The following is a 20,322-nucleotide window of genomic DNA, read 5'->3' on the forward strand; positions in this document are numbered from 1 at the left end:
CTAGCTGGGTGTCAGCCGCCTCCGTCGCTACCCGAACGGACAGCCGTCCAGCATGAGGGTCCCTAGTAGAAATAAAAATGCATTATCCAGCCATCCATTTTCTGAACCGCTTTATCTTAGTTATTAAAATGAACTATTCTTCTTTTCTTTACCTGAATCGTCGGTTCATTTCAAAATTACAAGGTAACCCTTGAGCTCAATTTAGCTCACCCATGTTACAGGGTAATAATATCGGGCGCACGGGGAGTCCCTGACAAACATTTCTTTCTGTAGAACCTAACAAACGGTTCATAATTAAAAAATGTTCTCTGTATTGTGGAAATGCTGAAGTTTCATGGCAGGAACAAGTGAAAAGCACCCAATTTCTTAAAAAAAACTTGTTGGGTTGGGTTGGGTGTAAATTGTGAAATTAAAGGTTGACGTCTTTCTTAAATTGACTCTAAATTAGTGTCCGAATATGTCAAAATATTCGAAACGTGTTACGGAAGCGGGAAGTGTTTCGTCACGTCGAGAAGGCTTTAATTCGGAACGGATATTTTTGGTTTTTCGTGGGTTCCTGTACACTCCGTGTGACGTCAGCGCGTCGTCAATTTGTGACGCCGTGTCCCTTTGTTGGCTTAACAGCGGCGACGTTTTGTTGTTATTTTCGCAGCTGCCTGGAAAACAAGCTCGGATCCCTTCGCCTCCCTCGGCCTCATTCCGCGAGCAGCCGCACGCACACTGTGTATATAATAGACCTCTAGGTGAGTTTGTCACAAGTTGATAAGCGCCCCTAGGAATGGACTCAGACGAGGGATATAACTATGAATACGACGACGAAGAGGAGGAATGTAGCGAGGACAGCGCCGAAGAGGAGCCCGAGGACGACACCCTGGAGCTCGGCGAGGTGGAGTTGGTCGATCCCGTGGTGGCCGCCGGCGAGCGGGACGAGTCTGGCGATACGGTCGGAGGCGGTCAAGGCCCCGGCGAGGAAGAGGAGGAGGACTACCGCTTTGAGGTTTTGACCGCTGAACAGATTCTCCAGCACATGGTGGAGTGCATCAAAGAGGTCAACGAGGTTATCCAGGTAGGGATTTTGTCGTGTCACGGTCAGGAAAGCGCGGGGTCCGGAGGTCTGGGGACTCTTGGGGAACCGTACACAGGCCATGGTTGTTAGCTTAGCAATTAGCTCTCGGAGTAGTTTACTTGCTGGAAGTTGACAGGTTAACCAGGAAGGCTACGAAGAAGTGAACAGCGGACGCGGTTGTAGTCTCTCTTTGCACACACGTGTGTTTTCACACACAGTCAATTTGAAACCTTAAAATTTGGATGACAGCACTTCCATGCTGATGTGGATCCAGGAAGTAGTCTAATCCCTATTGAGAAGTTGGCAACAATGGTTGCTAATGCTAGTCTGCAGTTAGCCACCTTGCTAGCTAGCAAACTACAACTAGTGTTTTTACCGATAAGGCAAACACTTCATTCTTCAGACACAGGCCGACTTATTACAACGCGTGTGTGTGTGTGTGTGTGCTAACGTTGCGCTACAAAACTCATAATTGGTTAACTACAATAGTGTCAACGGGATTTTTTTTTTTTTTTTTACCACTTCACGAAAAGCTTGGTCATCGAATTAGTTGACGTCCGTTGACTACATGCCCAGGATACTTTGGTTGATATACCTTTATAAATAAATATATTTCGGGGTAAAATCTGGGATGAATGTCACACAGGTAATACAGTTAATTTTGTGACAGGTAAGGATTTCAGCAAAAAAAAAAAAGTTCTGTAGTGGCACCTCGTCGTGATGTGGGCCTCCATTTGCTTTCTTGTACATGCCACACTTGGCGAAAACATGGAAAGTTACCTTCGTTCTTTAACAAGTAGCGCCTGGCAACACCATGCAGTACATAAAAACATTTGAAGGCTTTTGCCCAATTGTTATAAAACCTCTAGTTTGATATGTGCACAGTACCATTAAGTAATGAATATGAAGCTGTTATGACATTTGTTCTTAAGTGAATTAATTCAAGTATAGAAAAATGAATTCCCTCGCCGTATTCATATAGTAAGGAATGTTTTTCCATCTTCATTTATACAGTGCGCTCCAAACACAAAGACACCGTATTGTAACATGATCAGAGAACCTGGCAAATAAGTAGGCCGGGCATGAGACCTCCAGTTTCCCCTGGCCATCTTGCACATCCATCCATCCATTTTCAACACCGCTTATCCTGGTTAGGGGCGCTGGACCCTATCCCAGCTGACTTCAGGCGAAAGGCGGACTACACCCTGAACTGGTCGCCAGTCAGTTGTAGGGCACACATAGACACGGACTACCAGTCACACTCACACCATCTTGTACAGTGTAGATCAAATAACTAAAAGCAGTTATAGTTACTTAGTACTTTACCGCAAAAGTAATTGAATAGCGCAAGAGGGACACATCCATTCGGGGGGTATAACTTCAAAGTTGTTGGCTGATTAATGTGAAAATAGTTTGTATGTGGAGAGTAAAGTGACATGACTGGTTCTCCTCTATTACTCTATAAATGTAATTGGTTAGCAGGGAAGGTAATTTTTTTGTTTTTTTAAATTGAAAAACCTTCAACTGTGTCAATTCAGATTTTGAACATGTTTCACAGGCCATTTGCATAGAGTAAAACAACATACCTGGCTGGCAGTTTTTAAGCTCTGTCCGAAACAACATGATGGTCTGAAAAATGCAGCTTCATTTGTTTAGGTTGTGTCTTCTTCGGTGTTAATGGCTACTAATCAGTTGTATTTCTTGTCAAGCACATTTGTCCATTGCATAATGAGCATTTGATGTATAGATTTCCTATAATTTCGTTTACGAAAAAGTATGGTAGTCTACTTCCGGTTTAAGAAGGCTACTTTACCTGTACATTTAACCATGCTTGCTATTCCTGTTGTTAGTGTCCTGAGTTCTCACAACTCACTACCTCGTGTGCGACTGTGCTTACTTATGTTTTTGTGGCAACACTTGCCCAACCTTACCGATGAGTGGCTTAGAATGAAAATGTACATACGTTGCCTCGTGCCCCTGGTTAGAGATCTTACTGATCTGATTAAAAACAGTTTCAGTGATCTAAAAATTTAAGCAATGCGTCACATTATTTGGCATTGACGATAATGGTGTTATAATTGAAAAAGTAATTGGATTACGCATTACTGGAAATAGTAAAGTTGTTAGTACCAATGGCATTTATTTTATGCCGTTACTTCCATCACTCATCTTGTATCCCTTTGATTATCAGAATTACATGATACATTCATCATGAACATGTGCAAATGGCGATGGAGACATGCCTCACAGTCTCTCACACTAACCAGTTGAAGAGTTGTTCATCGTTGAGGAGAAAACGACCAATAATTCTGCATTAAGAATTGTGTTGAACTTGAAACTAAGTATTTTTTGGGGGGGGGGGTTGGTTACAAATATTTTTTCTGTAATTATTATGTGATCATAGATTAGGGAAAGACAACTGTTCCTGCCATAGGAATGGAACTTCTTAAAATGATGACCTCCAGTAGTTGGTCATCTGGTATTTTAAGTGCACCTAATCAATACCGCCTCAGTACTCAAGCAGATATGTCATCATTGTAACGTTTGACGATACAGGGGTACTTTGTTCACGACGGAGTTCTGTTCCCATTTCCTACACCACTGACATAGCCCGATTTTGTACGTATGTTGGAACGCACCGTCATCTGTCACGAACTTAAACTAATGTGGTAAAGTAAACCCTTTTTTGATGGTTTTAATTTGTTTTAATTTCACTTCCATTGTGATGGCTTACCTTTAAGAAGCATTGTGGGAACTGAGCATGGCTTCTTCGGTGATCAAGTGCCATCTTGACTATGTATTCTTACACCCCTGCGCAAACTATTTCACTGCACGACATTCGTAACCGAAACGTCCTAAGTCAACCCAGGACCCCCTGTAGTGTGCATGGCTAGAAAGTACAAAATAATCACACATGTTGACATTGGCTTACACTGTTACTGCGCCTAACCTTAGTGTTTTTATTCCCTCTGTCTCCTCTTAAATAGAACTTGTTTTCCCTTCCGTGATCAGATAACACATGAAGTAAATTGTTGAGACTGTCCTTCTCCTTCGCTGCTGTTTGTTAGCGTTTCTAGTTCAAGCTGAAGAGTTAGCAGTTTTCCGGTCTCTTATTTAGAGGTGGAAAACTGACAAACCCAAATCAAGGCATGTAGAGCTAAGTTAGTACAGGGTTCCTTTTTTTTGTCAAAATATTTATTGAAATACATTGGAGCCTTGGATTATGAATTTAATTTGTTCCATAACCAATTCTCAAACCGAAACATTCGCAAACCATTTAAAAAATGTCTTCCATTGAAATGATTGCAAACACAATTAATCTGTACCTACAGCACTATGTTGTTATGTTTATCTTGCAGTGTTTCCCCTATGTAGGATTTACTTGGGTGTGATGACAAAGCAAATTGACAGCTGCCCAAACAGATGAAACGAGAATTCCCCCCGCCCACCACGATTACGATATTCAATAATGCTCGGGCAACAATATGTGCAAACGAGAATTCTAGTCATCATCGAAGTTGTCTTGGGAGTAGGGTTGGGCATCGTTTGAATTTGAGCAATTCCGGTCCCGATTCCAGTTCCTCTTTTCGATTCCGATTATTTTAGGGGGCTGGGTCAAAAAAGGTTGCATGGTTTAAATAAAAGGTGTCCAAATTATGAACATCCATTTTCTTAGCATCCCGAAGCATAGACTAAAATGAACATTTGACTGTGGGTTCTTTATAACCAGTATCAATATCAAAACCTTTGAACTAAAAATCGATGCGTGTGGAACTAACCCAATTCACTTAATATTCATTAATGTTTCAACTAAAAGTTACATTTAGCGTTGTTTAAAATAGTGATTTAGGACTGTTTTATCACGTCAAATGGTTTATACAGCAGATACGGAAAGTATTCAGACCCCCTTAAAATTTTCACTCTGTTTTATTGCAGCCATTTGCTAAAATAATTTGTTGAAATTTTTTCCCCATTAATGTAGACACAGCACCCGATTGACATAAAAAATTTGAATTGTGGAAATTTTTTAAGATTTATTAAAAAAGAAAAACTGAAATATCACAGCCATAAGTATTCAGACCCTTTGGTCAATATTTAGTAGAATCACCCTTTTGCGATAATACATCCAGTCTTTTTGGGAATGATGCAGCAAGTTTTTCACATGAGATGTGAAAGACTCATTGCCAGTTATAGAAAATGCTTGATTTCAGTTGCTGCTGCTGAGGGTAGTCCAACCAGTTATTAGGTTTAGGTGCCCATTACTTTTTCACACACGGCCAGGTAACTTTGAATAGGTTTTTGTCCTAAATACATGAAATCACCATTTTAAGTTCACATGGGTTAGATATTTTATATTTAAATTTGTTTGATGATCTTAAACATTAAAGTGGGGAAACTTTGCAAAAATAAAATAATTTGAGAAGGGAGCCAATACTTTTTCACGGCACTGTATTTTATATGCAATTATCAAGCACCACGGTGCAGTCCTGTCCATCACCACAAGTAAATTCTCAAACTAGGGGAAACACAGTCTTATTTTGATCATTGTGTGGTTAAAAATCAATGCTGTGCAATATAGAAATAGGTGGAAACATGATTCTTGATGATAAAATAACTGGGCTCGCTGGCAAATTACTGTGCAGTGTCTTTGCATTTTCAGGTGCCGTAATGTTGAACCACATTGACTGTGGTTACTTCTAGCCCTAAATGGCCACCACCTCCCAGTCTGCAGTGCAGCTTTTGCATTCTATTATGGATTTGGCAGCCATTTCAGGCAAAAAAAGCAAAGATACCTGACGCACGGAGCAAATGATGTTTATGCGGCGCATGAGAAAGCACAACATTCTGAGCCTTCCACGGCCATGCCAAGACTGTTCATAAACCGAAAATAGGGTGTGACCCGAGGTAATCTTTCTTTAAAAAAAAAAAAAAAAAAATAATGTAATAAACCAATTCGTTTATATATATTGATATATAAACATAAAAAGTACAGGGTTTCTTTTCTTCATGTTGGTACCAACTGATGACACCACACAGAATAAAAAGGAATGCTCTGTTTTTGTTGCAATTTCAGTTTTTAATTTGATTGTTTTATATTTATGGCCAAGAGTAGTTTTTCATACAAATATTTATTGGAATTGGGACTTAACTAATGCGTAGATCGTAATAGACAAGTTAGTGTTCCGACTTGCCGTTAGGACAGACCTGCGTTGTAAAATGAGGACTCTCCTGTAACTTAAGCACCCTTAAATGATACTATATGGAACAAGTATTTCAATTTCTTAATTTATTTATTTAATTTTTATGAATACCTATAGCTTTGTCGGAACACTTACGGCAAGGCCATTTTCTGTTTGTTTCTCTTAAGTCTCAGCACTCCTATGACTTTGTATAATCTCGTGTCCACTGAACCGACAGCACTCACGTTATACAGTGGGGTAAAAGTATTTAGTCAGCCACCAATTGTGCAAGTTGTCCCACTTAAGATGAGAGAGGCCTGCAATTTTCATCATAGGTATAGCTCACCTATGACAGAAAAAAAATCCAGAAAATCACAGTCTGATTTTTAAAGAATTTATGAGCATATTATGGTGTAAAATAAGTATTTGGTCAATAACAAAAGTTAATCTCAATACTTTGTTATATACCCTTTGTTGGCAATGACAGAGGTCAAACATTTCTGGAAGTCTTCACTAGGTTTTCACACACTGTTGCTGGTATTTTGGCCCATTCCTCCATGCAGATCTCCTCGAGAGCAGTGATGTTTTGGGGCTGTCGCTGGGCAACACAGATATCTCACAATACATGGCCCCATTCATTCTTTCCTTTACACAAATCAGTCGTCCTGGTCCCTTTGCAGAAAAACAGCCCCAAAGCATGATGTTTCCTCCACCCCCATGCTTCACAGTAGGTACGGTGTTCCTTGGATGAAACTCAGCATTCTTTTTCTTCCAAAACACAACAAGTTGAGTTGTTACTAAAAAGTTGTATTTTCTAGATCATCCAAAATGCTCTAGCAAACTTCAGACGGGCCTGGACATGTACTGGCTTAAGCAAGGGGACACATCTGGTGCTGCAGGATTTGAGTCTCTGACGGAGTAGTGTGTTACTGATGTTTGTTACTTTGGTCTCAGCTCTCTGCAGGTCATTCACTAGGTCCCCCCATGTGGTTCTGGGATTTTTGCTCACCGTTCTTGTGATAATTTTGACTCCACGGGGTGAGACCTTGCGCTGCAGCCCCAGATCGAGGGAGATTACCAGTGGTCTTATATGTCTTCCATTTTCTAATAATTGCTCCCACAGTTGATTTCTTCACACCAAGCTGCTTACCTATTGCAGATTCAGTCTTCCCAGCCTGGTGCCGGTAAACAATTCTGGTGTCCTTTGACAGCCCTAACCCTTTTATACTGATAACGAGTTCAAACGGGTGCTATTAATACAGGTAACGAGTGGAGGACAGATGAGCCTCTTAAAGTTACAGGTCAGGCCAGAAATTTGGCTTGTTTGCAGGTGACCAAATACTTACTTTCCACCATAATTTGCTAAATCTTTTAAAATCAGACAATGGGATTTTCTGGATTGTTTCCCCCTAATTTTGTCTCATAGGGGAGGTGTACCTATGATGAAAATTACAGGCCTAATCTTTTTGAGTCGGAGAACTTGCACAATTGGTGGCTGTCTAAATACTTTTTTGCCCTACTGTATGTAACACTTGAGGTTTATCTGTAATGCAGGTAGAAGTACTCCACACCAGTGGTTCTCAAACTTCTTACACTTAAGTACCACCTAAAAAAATATTTTGCCCTCCATGTACCACCATTATAGCAACATTAAAATACATTAGCTTAGTAGGCCTTAGTCTTCATAAAAGTTGAGACCAAGGTTTTATTCTTAAAATGGTATCGTATATTAGTGGTATGAAAGTAGACTTTACACCGATTTAATCGGCCTTATCGGTATCGGAAGATAATTAGCATTTTATGCTGATCGGCTGTAATGTCATAATTCGGCGCTCGGCAAAAGACATTTACTCCGCGTCGCCATTGTGCACAGTATATTTGAATCCGAAAGCTGGTTTATTTTTAGCCTCTTCGCGTGTCTTTTGGCATAGTCCTGTAAATATCTGACGGCCAATAAAGTTATTTAAAAAAAAAATGTCAACGGTGTGGAACAGACAACACGTAATCAGACTTTTGTTGTTTGCTCTTTCAAGATTGCACAATGTCAGACTACTGCAATAAAATCGTGTATTCCGATACCACCGCATCCCGTTTTTTACGATCATTGGGCTTTATCTTGTCAACTAAAATGCGACCGGTTGCACTCGTTACAGTGGCGACGACAACAAGAGTGGAGCGCGGCGACTTTGTATTATAGGGACAAAATGGGGGAAAACGTGTGTTGGTGGTCACCGGTGCTCAGAGCAGGAGAGGACATTCGTTAAGGCTTGCTTGAGGTATGTTCACGTACTTTTAATACAATACGGCTCGCAAGCAGGCAACAAAAACGTTATGTAGCCTAGAAAGCGAGTGGTCGCACGAACGGTTGGACATAAATTTGGCGCCGTTCTGTCGAATCATGCTCTAAAGTTTCGGTCTGGGTGAAGTCATTTAATTAAAAATAAAGTAACTTAATCGCTGTCATCTACAAAAGGAGCATCTCTAATTGCTGACATTTTAGTTGTATTGTTAAAAAAGAGAACTTATTATCTAGATATAATCATAAGTAACAAACCATCTTAAATTGCTTTCGGAAGTTATCACATTGCTGTGACAGCAGAGATCAACACTTGATTAGTACTGCCTGCCTTTATCTTTAGCATCTTCTATAAACAGAAATTCTCAGCTTGTGGCCATCTAATGTCAAGCAATACATCATCAATTTTTTATTTAAAAAAATATATCTTTATCACATAGCTGATGAAATTATAATAACCGATGCGTCCACTAGGGCAACTGCATTTTGGAATACATTGAAGAATTTTGAAGATGGAAGATTACCTTTTAGATTGATTCAGAAATTAGTTGACATAACTAAGGATTCTTAGTACTCATGTCTCGAATATGTGTTGCAGATGGGTAGATGACATCTGTGGTGATATGCCATTAAATTGTGAAATGCCACTCCATTTGTAACAGCATAAACTGTCGTAGTAAATAAACTAAAAAAAAAAAAAATCTTCACACCTGAACACCCGTCTCTTTCTTGATTTCTCTAGAATCCTGCAACAATTACACGCATCCTTCTTAGTCACTTCAACTGGGATAAGGAAAAACTCATGGAAAGGTAATGAGAAGTAAAAATTTGAACTAGTCTCCTTTTAACATTCCAGTTAGCCTAGCAAGTTGGCTGAGAAGCTGAGGGTCTTTACTATTTTCTTGCCTTCACACAGGTATTTTGATGGTAATCTGGACAAGCTTTTCTCTGAGTGTCACGTCATCAACCCCAGCAAGAAACCCCGCATCCGTCCTCCGATCAACACACGATCGTCTGCACAGGACATGCCGTGTCAGATCTGCTATCTGAATTTCCCTAACTCTGTGAGTCGTGTCGTCACACTGACATGATACAATGTGTATTGAGGTGTAATTCGTGGTGTTAAATTAGCAATTTTATCGGCAAGCGTATTTCTGCGTGGCATATAATCATTGTTATGCATGCCTAAAAGCTAAATTTTACCATGAATGAATTATTCACCATCTTATGTTAATGATCGAGGACGTTGTAGTTGAGATAAAGGCTTGTTGTTTATATTAATTGGTTTTGTGATACAAATGTAAAAATGAGGCAGCTTTTGCCTAGTAACTGATTAGAAGACACCTAGTATTTCTGTTGCAGGGGGCAGAATCTGAAACTGACCCTGTAAAGTGAATTCAGAGATTTGTTTGAGAACTATGTCATACTCAATAGGGTAGATATAGCCTTTCAGTTTTCCAGATATTGTATTTTTTTTTATTTATTTTTTTTCTCCTCCCTGGGCTATGGGTAAATTTGGGCCCAGTGGGCTCTTGGCCACTTGAGTTGCCCCTTCTCTATACAAGAACTTGAGCGTCGTTCGCATCAGTGGTTTTCCAACGCAATTATGATTGGCTGCTTTAGAGCGCCTCGTTGTCGGCCTTGAGTGCGTGCATGTCATTCAGAAAACAGCGGAAGAGCAGACACGCCCAAAGCGTAGATTAGCGGAGAGAATGGCTTGAATTTATTTTATTTTTTTTTTTTTAATTTATTTTACTTTTTCCATGATTTTGAAGCCTCATTTATATGCTTGCTGATTTTTAAAATTAGGCAAGGTTGTTAACATTCTTCTCTTGTCTCAAGTCTTCTCAGTTGAATTTAGATGTATTTATTTTCCCTTTACGGGGACTTTGATATATTTCTGAGTAAAATTTTGTCAAACACAATGTTACTCCTTTTGTGTTGCTCTGTCCTGTTTTCAAGGCTGGAAAGGTACTTAGCATGTTTGTGTTTTACAGTACTTTACCGGCCTTGAGTGTGGACACAAGTTCTGCATGCAGTGTTGGGGTGATTACCTGACTACTAAGATCATAGAAGAAGGGATGGGACAGGTACACATTTTTTTTCTTTAGAAAGAAGATCCGTGTTTGTATTTGCTCACTGATGATGCCTTTTGTGTTTCCCCTCTCAGACCATTTCTTGTCCTGCTCATAGTTGTGATATTTTGGTTGATGACAACACAGTAATGTAAGTATTCTTATGCTTATTCAGGGGTGGCTGTGCTTAGAATTTTTGGGGCGTTGTTTTTTTGTAAAATGAAAAGATGGTAATTTTCTGAAGGACATTTTTCATTTTGTGTTGAGACCATGCTCCTCCTTTTTGTCTGGATCTTTGGCTCGGTACCTGATTTAGCCGTTATGCTGGCTCTAAGCTGGTGTTAATTGTCTTAACCTAGATAGGGATGTTGCCCACTAACAAGATACCTGATGGTCTTCTTATTCATCCATTAACAGAGCAAAATATCCTGGAATGTTTATCAATTGTAAAGCATCTTTCAGTCCCTTGAAAAATTGCTATACAAGTTGAATTCATCATTGTTATTATTACATTATATTATTATTACATCAGTCTTATGTGTTGTGCTATGCAGTATAATGAATGTCTAGTCTTTTGCTTTTCTGGAAAATTACTAAAATGTTATTTCATTGTCATTGCTGGGTCTATTAAAGGTTTAACCAAACATTCCAATTTTATGAATGGCTAACAAATCCTTTGACTTGTCCTACAGGCGACTCATCACAGATTCAAAAGTCAAGTTGAAGTACCAGCATTTAATTACAAATAGTTTTGTAGAGGTAAGTTAGATTTTTTTTTCGTTTGTTTTTTTTGGGGGGGGTTTTCCCTCTTTTGAATTGTGTTAGAATGGATAGTAGTACAGTGGAACCTCCAAAGTCAAACAACCCAAAATGTTAAAAATTTCACCTAAAATTGTATGGGAAAATATTCCACAAAAGCTGACAAAAAAACTGGGAGGTCTGTCATGTATGGCATCATGTCACGATATTTAGCTGAGTGAGCATCCAAAGCAAATAATGGCCACTTTTCCCCTTTTTCATTGTTTTGTTGTTGCTTTTTTCTTTGTGATGCCGTTACAGAAGGGCACCATGATGGCAAACATGAAAAGTGTGGCGATAATTCTTTTACTTATTGCAACATATCAAAGCAGCATCAACAACAACTTGAACCATCTCACCATCAATTGATTTTCTATGGTGGTTGTCCTCATTAGGGTCAAGGGTGAGCTGGAGCCTCTCCCAGCCTTCTTTGGACGAGAGGCGGGGTACACCCTAGATTGGATGCCCATCCAATCCAGGGTGTACCCCGCCCATTGCAGGAGTTACATTCAGCTGCTGGTACTGTAGTGATGAGCAATGAAACATCCATCCATCCATTTTCTGCACCGCTTATCCTCACTAGGGTCGCGGGCGTGCTGGAGTCTATCCCAGCTATGTTCTGGCAAGAGGCGGGGTACACTCTGAACTGGTCGCCAGCCAATCGCAGGGCACATATAAACAAACAACCATTCACACTCCCATTCAAACCTAAGGGCAATTTATAGTCTTCAATCAACCGACCATGCATGTTTTTGGGATGTGGGAGGAAACCGGAGTCCCGGAGGCATGGGGAGAACATGCAAACTCCACACAGGCGGGGCCGGAATTTGAAACCCAGTCCTCAGAACTGTGAGGCAGATGTGGTAACCAATCGACCACCGTGCTGCCGCAGTGAAACACGTCTTGTATTTCTTTGTCATTTTTAGTGCAATCGACTGTTAAAGTGGTGCCCCGCTCCAGATTGCCATCACGTTGTTAAAGTCCAGTACCCAGATGCCAAACCAGTGAGGTGCAAGTGTGGCCGGCAATTCTGGTATGAGGACAAACAAAGCAAACATTTATTTAAAAAAAAATTAAAAAAAAACGTTTTTGAATGTCTGATGTGTAAGTTTCACATTTTTTAAAATCCTACTGCAGCTTCAATTGTGGGGAGAACTGGCACGATCCTGTCAAGTGCAAGGTATAAGCAAATATTAATTCAGATGATCCTTTTTAGCCAAAATGTAAGTTTTACTTGTGGTTGTTTCTGACACCAATTTCCTTTTGTAGTGGTTGAGAAAGTGGATTAAGAAATGCGACGATGACAGTGAAACTTCAAATTGGATTGCCGCAAATACCAAGGTAATTAAGTTAAATATTTGTCATTGTATTCAGTGAAACTGTTTGCATTCTCACTATGCTCGTGGTCTTCTAATTGCTGAGGTCATGACTGATTTTTATTGCTGCCTTTGGATTTAAGAATAATAAAATTCTTCCTTTAGCACATGCTAATTGTTGTTTTGTTCCCCTGCTTTGTTGGCCGGTTTCCTAGCTGCAGTCAGACACAGTGAGAACTCTGATAAATCTCATTGGCTAAGCACAGATCAACTGAGAGGGCGGTCGGTAAAATGGGTCAGGTTGGAGATAAGGTGGTTGTATTCCTATTTGTGTCACCATAATCAGCAGAGGGAACCTGTGCGCAACTTGACAACGTTATAAACTAAATCCACATGCAGAGCTGTGCCACAGTCCATTTTCTTCGTCAATACATGTTGTAATATAAGATTATAAAAAAACTAAAGATGATACATTTGTCACCTTGTTTAGCAATCAGTATTTTAGACAGGCTTGTATATCATAATTGTGTTTCAGTTCTCCGTTTCTTGATATAAAAGTGAACTCTCCCCCTCTTGTAGGAGTGTCCAAAGTGCCATGTGACAATCGAGAAAGACGGAGGCTGCAATCACATGGTTTGTCGGAACCAGAACTGCAAAGCTGAGTTCTGCTGGGTCTGCCTGGGCCCATGGGAACCCCATGGCTCTGCTTGGTAAATACTGTGTTCATTGTTGATATGATTAAAAACAAACATTTAGTATGGAAATACTTCACCACACTCACTGAACACAACCTTAGGTACACCTGAACGTTCTGTGTTCCGACATGAGATGCGTTTAATTTTTATTTTTGTCTGCATATTTATATATGGTTCATGCCAAGACTGATAAAAGCCATTTATCAAAGAGAAATACAGCACATATTTTGCCTTACAGCAGACACGTTTTATTCATGTGTGGATAACATAAGATATGTTTATCTGTAGATAGTATTGCTCAGTTTTGAGAGGTATTCATTTAACAATAGAGAGGGTCCTCTTAACCGTTTTCTGTTTCTACAGTAACGACGTAACCTAAATTTTTACGAAAGTCGTAATGCACTGTAGTCATGCTAAGATATGCTATTACAGTAAAAGTCATAATTACAGTAAATATTTCAATGAAACTCTTCTAGGCCATTAGTATAAATGAAAAACAGTAAGTACGGCGGTAATTCAACATGAGCCCAATTTAACCTAATAATATATATATATATTTTAATGCTTGTTTGAAAGGTTTATTTAAAAAAACAAAAAAAAAAACAATTGTTTAAGACTGTTTTCCTCTTGTCAGCCATTTTGGAAATGGCATTGTTGGGTGCTTGTAAGAAGCAGTGAGGTGTGATAGATTTTTTTGCCTTGGAAGGGGAACCACCAATAAACATTTTCATAAGGTTGCAAAATATGTATGGGAAAGATGCAATAGTTTACAGCACAGTCAAAAAGAGGGTGTCCAGGATCAAAGGCGAAGAACATTTTAAAACTTTTTTTTGAAACGTTCCATTGGTATTTACGAGAATAAAAGGGAATTAGCCAGGCATTTACAAAATTGTATTGAAATATTTTAGAATGTTCTTGATTAAAACAACCTGATTTAGTGCAAGCACAGTGATATGTTGACCTATGAATGGACCAATTTACAAATTGTCTTTTTTTTTTTTTAGTTGCTTGGTCGATTTGTTTCTTTCGTTTTTTGTTATGTTTTTTTTGTTTTTTTTTGTTTTGTTTTTGTTTTGAGGGGGAGTGAGCCTCAGATTTGCCCTTGCCTCAATGAAGTAAAAGAGCAATTAAGGTACTGTAATGGGGGGCTATCCTAATTTGCATGAATATCTGCCTATGACGAAACAAAATGTTCTTAAGCTTGAATATGATACTTTTCCATTAAATTAACCTCAATTCACAGGTAATTCCCATGAATGAGCAAAGTAAAGCTTTTGATTTTGAATATTAATAGAATAATATTAATTCCCATGGAAATTTACCAGAAACATTTCATACATTTGCTGCAAAGTTTCCACCTGTGAAACCAAATGTTATTGGCAATGAGTGTTCTGGAAGCTGAGCGATTACTTGTTATTCTGTGATACTTGTCCAAATTCTCATCTGTAACATAGAATACAATTTCACACATGATCACGTAGTTATATATAGTTATGTATTTTAGGTACAATTGCAATCGCTACAATGAAGACGATGCCAAGGCCGCCAGAGACGCTCAAGAGGCAAGTTGTTTGGAAACGATGATCCCGCTTCCCGTTTGCATCCGCGTAAACACCATGCAATTCTGTGCTGTGCGCAGCGTTCGAGAGCGGCTTTGCAGAGGTACCTGTTCTACTGCAACCGCTACATGAACCACATGCAAAGCCTGCGCTTTGAGCACAAGCTGTACGCTCAGGTCAAGCAGAAGATGGAGGAGATGCAGCAGCACAACATGTCCTGGATCGAGGTGCAGTTCCTGAAGAAGGCTGTGGATGTGCTGTGCCAGTGCCGCTCCACGCTCATGTTCACTTACGTTTTTGCCTTCTACCTCAAGAAGAACAACCAGTCAATTATTTTTGAGGTAAGATGAAGCTGCATGATATCCGATTCCTATTTGGCTGCTCTCATTTTCACGCACACTTGGTCCCCTTCTCAGTGATTCGGCCACTGGCTCACCTTTTTTGTTTTTGCGGTCACAGTTTGTCCCACATGATGAATCACTCCATCCACACATATAGAAAGTGAACACACTTAAAATATCAGCCTAAAGACTAGAATAAAATAATTTCTGCAAATATTAGTCAAAGGCGTTTATTTATTCAACGACAAATGGGTGAAGGGCTTTATTTATACTCAATCCATTTTTAGAACAAACAATGTAATATGTATATTGCAATTTGTATCAAAGTTTTAAAACTAAATAAACAGCACTATAATGGATAAATGCAAAATAACACAAAGACAGACTGGATGAAACTAATACGCTGCGTAGCTCCCCACAACGTAAACACGGACACAACATTGTGATCTGCTGGAGTTGGACATCTTAAATACTGTACTGCATCCTGTAAGACTCCACCATTTGTTAGCCTCTTTTCCACCAACAAGCCCAGGAACTTTTTTCTGATAAACTGGGAAAAAGTCCTTTGAATTTACTTAATTTGAACATGTGCATGGGTCATTAGCTGTTCCAATTATTCTCCAAATTTTCTTCTTCCCATCATTGTGGTACAGGTTGATCTTAGTCTCATCTGTCTAAAGAATACTGTTCCAGAACTGGGCTTGCTTCTTCAGGTTTTTTTTTGTGGCAAATTTAATTCTGTTTTTGAGGCTAATTAATGGTTTGCACCTTGTGGTGAAGTCTTCTCTTTATGGTAGACTTGGATACTGATACACCTACTTCCTGGAGAGTGTTCTTCACTTGCGTGGATGTTGTGAGGGAGTTTTTCTTATGCATGGAAAGGATTCTGCGATCATCCGCCACTGTCGTCTTCCGTGGACGTCCAGGCTTTTTTGAATTCCCAAGATTACCAGTGCACTCTTTTATTTTTAAAATTTGTTTTTATTTTAATTTTTTCTCTCAATGGACCAAACTGTTTATTTGGCCACTCCTAACAATTCTGCCATCTCTGATTGATTGATTGATTTTTTTAAACTGTTAGCAAAAGGTTCCGGTGGCCAATGTAGTTTGTTTTTAAACCCCAAGATTCTTGAATTAGATGAGATTAACTGCCAATAAGTGATCTGAGGGTTGGTGCCCAAGACCACCATCATGGTGACCCCTGCTTTACAAGTGTACGCAATGAGGATGGCGACCACAAGGGGACAGAAATAATACCTTCACCTCACGTGTATATTTTGTATTGTTATTAAGGGCTTTTCACACTGCATTTACCAACGCGCGGAGCACTGTCGACAAACCCATTCATTGTATGTGCTGAGAGGGCGCAAGGACGGAACGCCGTGTCGTGTGACGATGCGGCACGCAAGGTACCACGGCAGACCCGCAAATTGAATATTTTTCTCTTCGGCGTTGCGGTGACATCAGAAGGCGCGTGCAGAAGGAGAAGGGCTGACGGTGATTTCAGAGTGCTAACAGACTCAAATAGACCAACCAGCAGGAAAAGCATCCCTGTTACTTCCTGGCTGGCCGCTACGCAAGCACTTCCAAATATGGGCACGCTTTCACCGGGGCACTGTCAGCCTTGCGCGCTACCCCCGGTGAACACCAAGAAAACCAAGTGCAGTGTGAAAAGGCCTTCGACATGAAGCTTTAAAATTATCCATGCATTCTGTATATCGCTCATCCTCACTAGGCTTTCCGGTGTGCTGGAGCCTATCCCAGCTGAGTTGGGGGCGAGGCGGGGTACACCCTGAACTGGTTGCCAGCCAATCACAGCTAAAAAAAAAACGTGTATATATATATATATATATATATATATATAAATAAACAAACAAATATATAGTTGCTCCTTGGCAGAGTTTCATCTAATGCTGAGGCTTCTGGAACATAACCCCTGCAATAAAACAAGGGCTAATTTATTGATCATATCATATCGCTGCCTTCCCAGAACAACCAGGCCGACTTGGAAAACGCCACTGAAGTACTGTCTGGCTACCTAGAACGAGACATCTCCCAGGATTCCTTGCAGGATATCAAGCAGAAAGTTCAGGACAAGTACAGGTCAGTGAAGGAGGAGCAGAAGGAAATAGGATGGGCTTTGAATCTTGTGTGATTTGAATGTCTCGTGTGCGTCCAGATACTGCGAGAGCCGGCGAAGAGTTCTGCTGCAGCACGTGCACGAAGGCTACGAGAAGGACTTGTGGGAGTACATTGAGGATTGAGGACACGTCCCGATGCTTTGGACTCTGGAGTATCTTGACAAAATAAGAGCGCTGATGCAATTGGTCAGGGCAGTACGGGCCTTCTGCTGCCTCTCTTTTGGCAAAACTACCACTTTTGCATCCTTTTGTTTAACAATATCTAAGTAAATTATATTTAAATGAAAAGGTAGAGTAATAAAAAAAGAAAGTGTACTACAGTATTGTTAGCAGCAGAAAGTCCATCTTAAACAAAAATGTACATCCTCTTTTGGTTTGTATTGTAACACCTCCCCTCAACTACCTTTTTTTCCCTTATTTCTTTTTTTTTTTTTTTTTTTTTTTTTTTTTGGGCTTGTGTATCTTTACAGATTTTTTGTTTGTTTTCCCATTAGTGTGAACATGTTTTAAACATAGCTTTAATCGTCCTGCCCATGTCTGCAGTATGTGGCGAGGTCCTTTTGTGTGGTGGTTTGATTGTAAAGGGGCAAAGACATTTCATAGGGGGAAAAAAAAAAAAAATAAGGAAAAAATCAAACAAACTAGAAAGTCTGTTTTTGTTTTTTGTTTTTTTAAATTTGTAAATAGTGCGTATGCATGGAAGTTAAAGGGCAAGTGTGGCACGCGTTTGCATCATTTTGACCTATTTATTCTTTACAAACATTGTAAAAGGTGTTTGGCAATACAGAGCAACGCACAGGTGACCTCACCAGGAGCTCTGACTGGACACTACTATAAGCTGGAGAAGGTTTTAAAAGGTGTACAACGTGTGCGTCAGCTCAATGTCCCTGCTTCTAACCTGCTGCCCTACATGCTTCAAAGTTATTTTTTAGAAGTAATTGTTTGCTAGAGCCAAACTGAGTGACATTCACTCTTTTGTTTTGTTGCTGTACCCCCTCGCTCATCCTCCCCACGACATGGCTTGAGGTCACCCATCTTTGAGCTCCACTCGCACCTTGGGCACGAAATGTAGTGGCAGTGCTGCTAAGTCGGTGTCCAAACAGGCCAAGGGGATCTTTTTTGCCTCATTCTCCCTAGGAATGCTGATAGTGAAGGGATGTGATTCCTCGCAGGAGGAGATTGAACATCGTTTTAAGTGGATAGATTAATAGGGAAGGTTGCACTTCGTCACGCTTTAGTTTTTTTTTTTTTTTTTTTTAATTTGACGATTAAACGTTGAAATGTCAGTGCTGCAGGTTGTGGACGGCTCCGCTTGTAAATGCTCCCATCGTGTTTGTGTGGAACACGACGGCCTTCTCCGCAGAGAGGATGTGCATGTTCGGGCACTGATCAAAGTCACGGGATTGACAGAACAAAGTGTCAACAACCCTCAAAGAAAAACAAACAAAAAAATAATGCTGCCCCAGTTCCAGTACTATGGGGGGGACAGTTGTGTCCCAAAATGCTTCTTGTGTTCAGACTTATTTTATCCTAGAAAATTATAAACTGTATTGTTTATTTGAATAAATGTCTTGAAAAAATCTCAAATTTCAACAGTTTCTGTGTGAGTCATTAGTCAGTCACCTAGTCATACCTGATTTTCTTTCTATTTGCAATGTTGTGTGGACTTCGGCATCCTTAAGAATTTCACACCAAATTTGTATGTCTGTCTTTTCCTTGAATAGCACAAAAAATAGCTATGATTTTAGGGGGGGAAAAAGTTCTTTGTTCTCAATGTTTGCTTTGTTTTCAATGTCTGCTAGCAGAGAAAAAAGATGTTCAATAACTGATTTATCTTTGTGATCATTCTCATTGTGTGGGGGGGGGGGGGGGAGTTGTGGGCATGAAGTAGTTGGAGGAAATGTTAGAAGTGCAAACTTAACTTTTTTGCCTTTGGGGGTTTAGTGAAGTTTTATTTTAAGTGTTGCTTTGTGGTATCTCCATCCACAGTCACATTATGTACAGCAGAACAATTTAAAATTGATACTCGAGAAAAGTAGTATAGTTTGGATTGGGTGGTTGTAATTTGTAGTGGCGGCATTATACAGTTTTGTGACCTCGGGCTGGGTGATAGGATCTTAAATATAAATTCTCCCTTTGCTTTTAGGAAAAAAAAACGACAGTATTCAAAAGTTTAGGTTTTTTTTCCCCTCCTGATACCAAACAAGCTTTAATTTTTTGTTTTTTTTTTAAATAACCATTAACCTGAATCAAGTTCTACAGAAATTACACCTATTTTCACAGATGTGAAAGCTGCTTCTTGGAAAAATGTCTCTCGCCAAGGTGTTTGTAAATACGAGCCTTAATGAAGAAACATTTTAAATGTTCAACCATTTAGAAATAAAATGAGCATCCAAACAGCAATGGTGCGTCTGTTCCATGTTTGTTCAAGAGTAAATAAGTAAAAGCATTAAGGTTAAATCCCATCCAGCTCTCAAAGCTTTTTCTCTCATGTAAAGATTTACTGGTGATGCACGCACAGGTCTATATACCACTGTAAAATATTTGCATCTGAGAAGCATATACCTTGGGTGAAAAGTTTCCAACATGTCGGTTAATCACTGCTTTTGCACCATGTATTTTGACATTTGGTGCGCTTTACTGAGCATTGCAAAAAACAATCTAGCGTGAATTAATGCTGCTGGTCATTTATTTTTAGGGGGAAAAAAGTTTTATTTTCCTGTGTGCAAAATCAATTAAACGCCCAGCTCTAATTTTGTACTTCATGTAACACTGCAAACCACCACCATTATACTTGAAATGTTTGCAAATGCAGATTTATCTCATTTGCTTGTCCAGGTCTACCTACAGGGGCC

At 39.7% G+C, this 20,322-nt stretch overlaps 1 protein-coding gene across 1 annotated transcript; it reads left to right on the forward strand.

Annotated features, from left to right (window-relative positions):
- Window positions 1–537: 537 nt before the first annotated feature.
- arih1 (ariadne ubiquitin-conjugating enzyme E2 binding protein homolog 1 (Drosophila)) lies at window positions 538–19,289 on the forward strand. The gene is made up of 14 exons (XM_061675923.1): window positions 538–1,066; window positions 9,285–9,352; window positions 9,459–9,606; window positions 10,540–10,632; window positions 10,713–10,768; window positions 11,310–11,376; window positions 12,342–12,448; window positions 12,553–12,595; window positions 12,685–12,756; window positions 13,311–13,441; window positions 14,931–14,988; window positions 15,066–15,326; window positions 17,317–17,429; window positions 17,506–19,289. Exons 1-14 carry the CDS (start codon window positions 779–781, stop codon window positions 17,588–17,590), a joined length of 1,590 nt encoding a protein of 529 aa, XP_061531907.1. The 5' UTR covers window positions 538–778; the 3' UTR covers window positions 17,591–19,289.
- The last annotated feature ends 1,033 nt before the right edge of the window (window positions 19,290–20,322 follow it).

This window comes from Phycodurus eques, chromosome 5 (genome assembly GCF_024500275.1).
Source record: "Phycodurus eques isolate BA_2022a chromosome 5, UOR_Pequ_1.1, whole genome shotgun sequence".
Taxonomy (NCBI): Eukaryota; Metazoa; Chordata; class Actinopteri; order Syngnathiformes; family Syngnathidae; genus Phycodurus; species Phycodurus eques.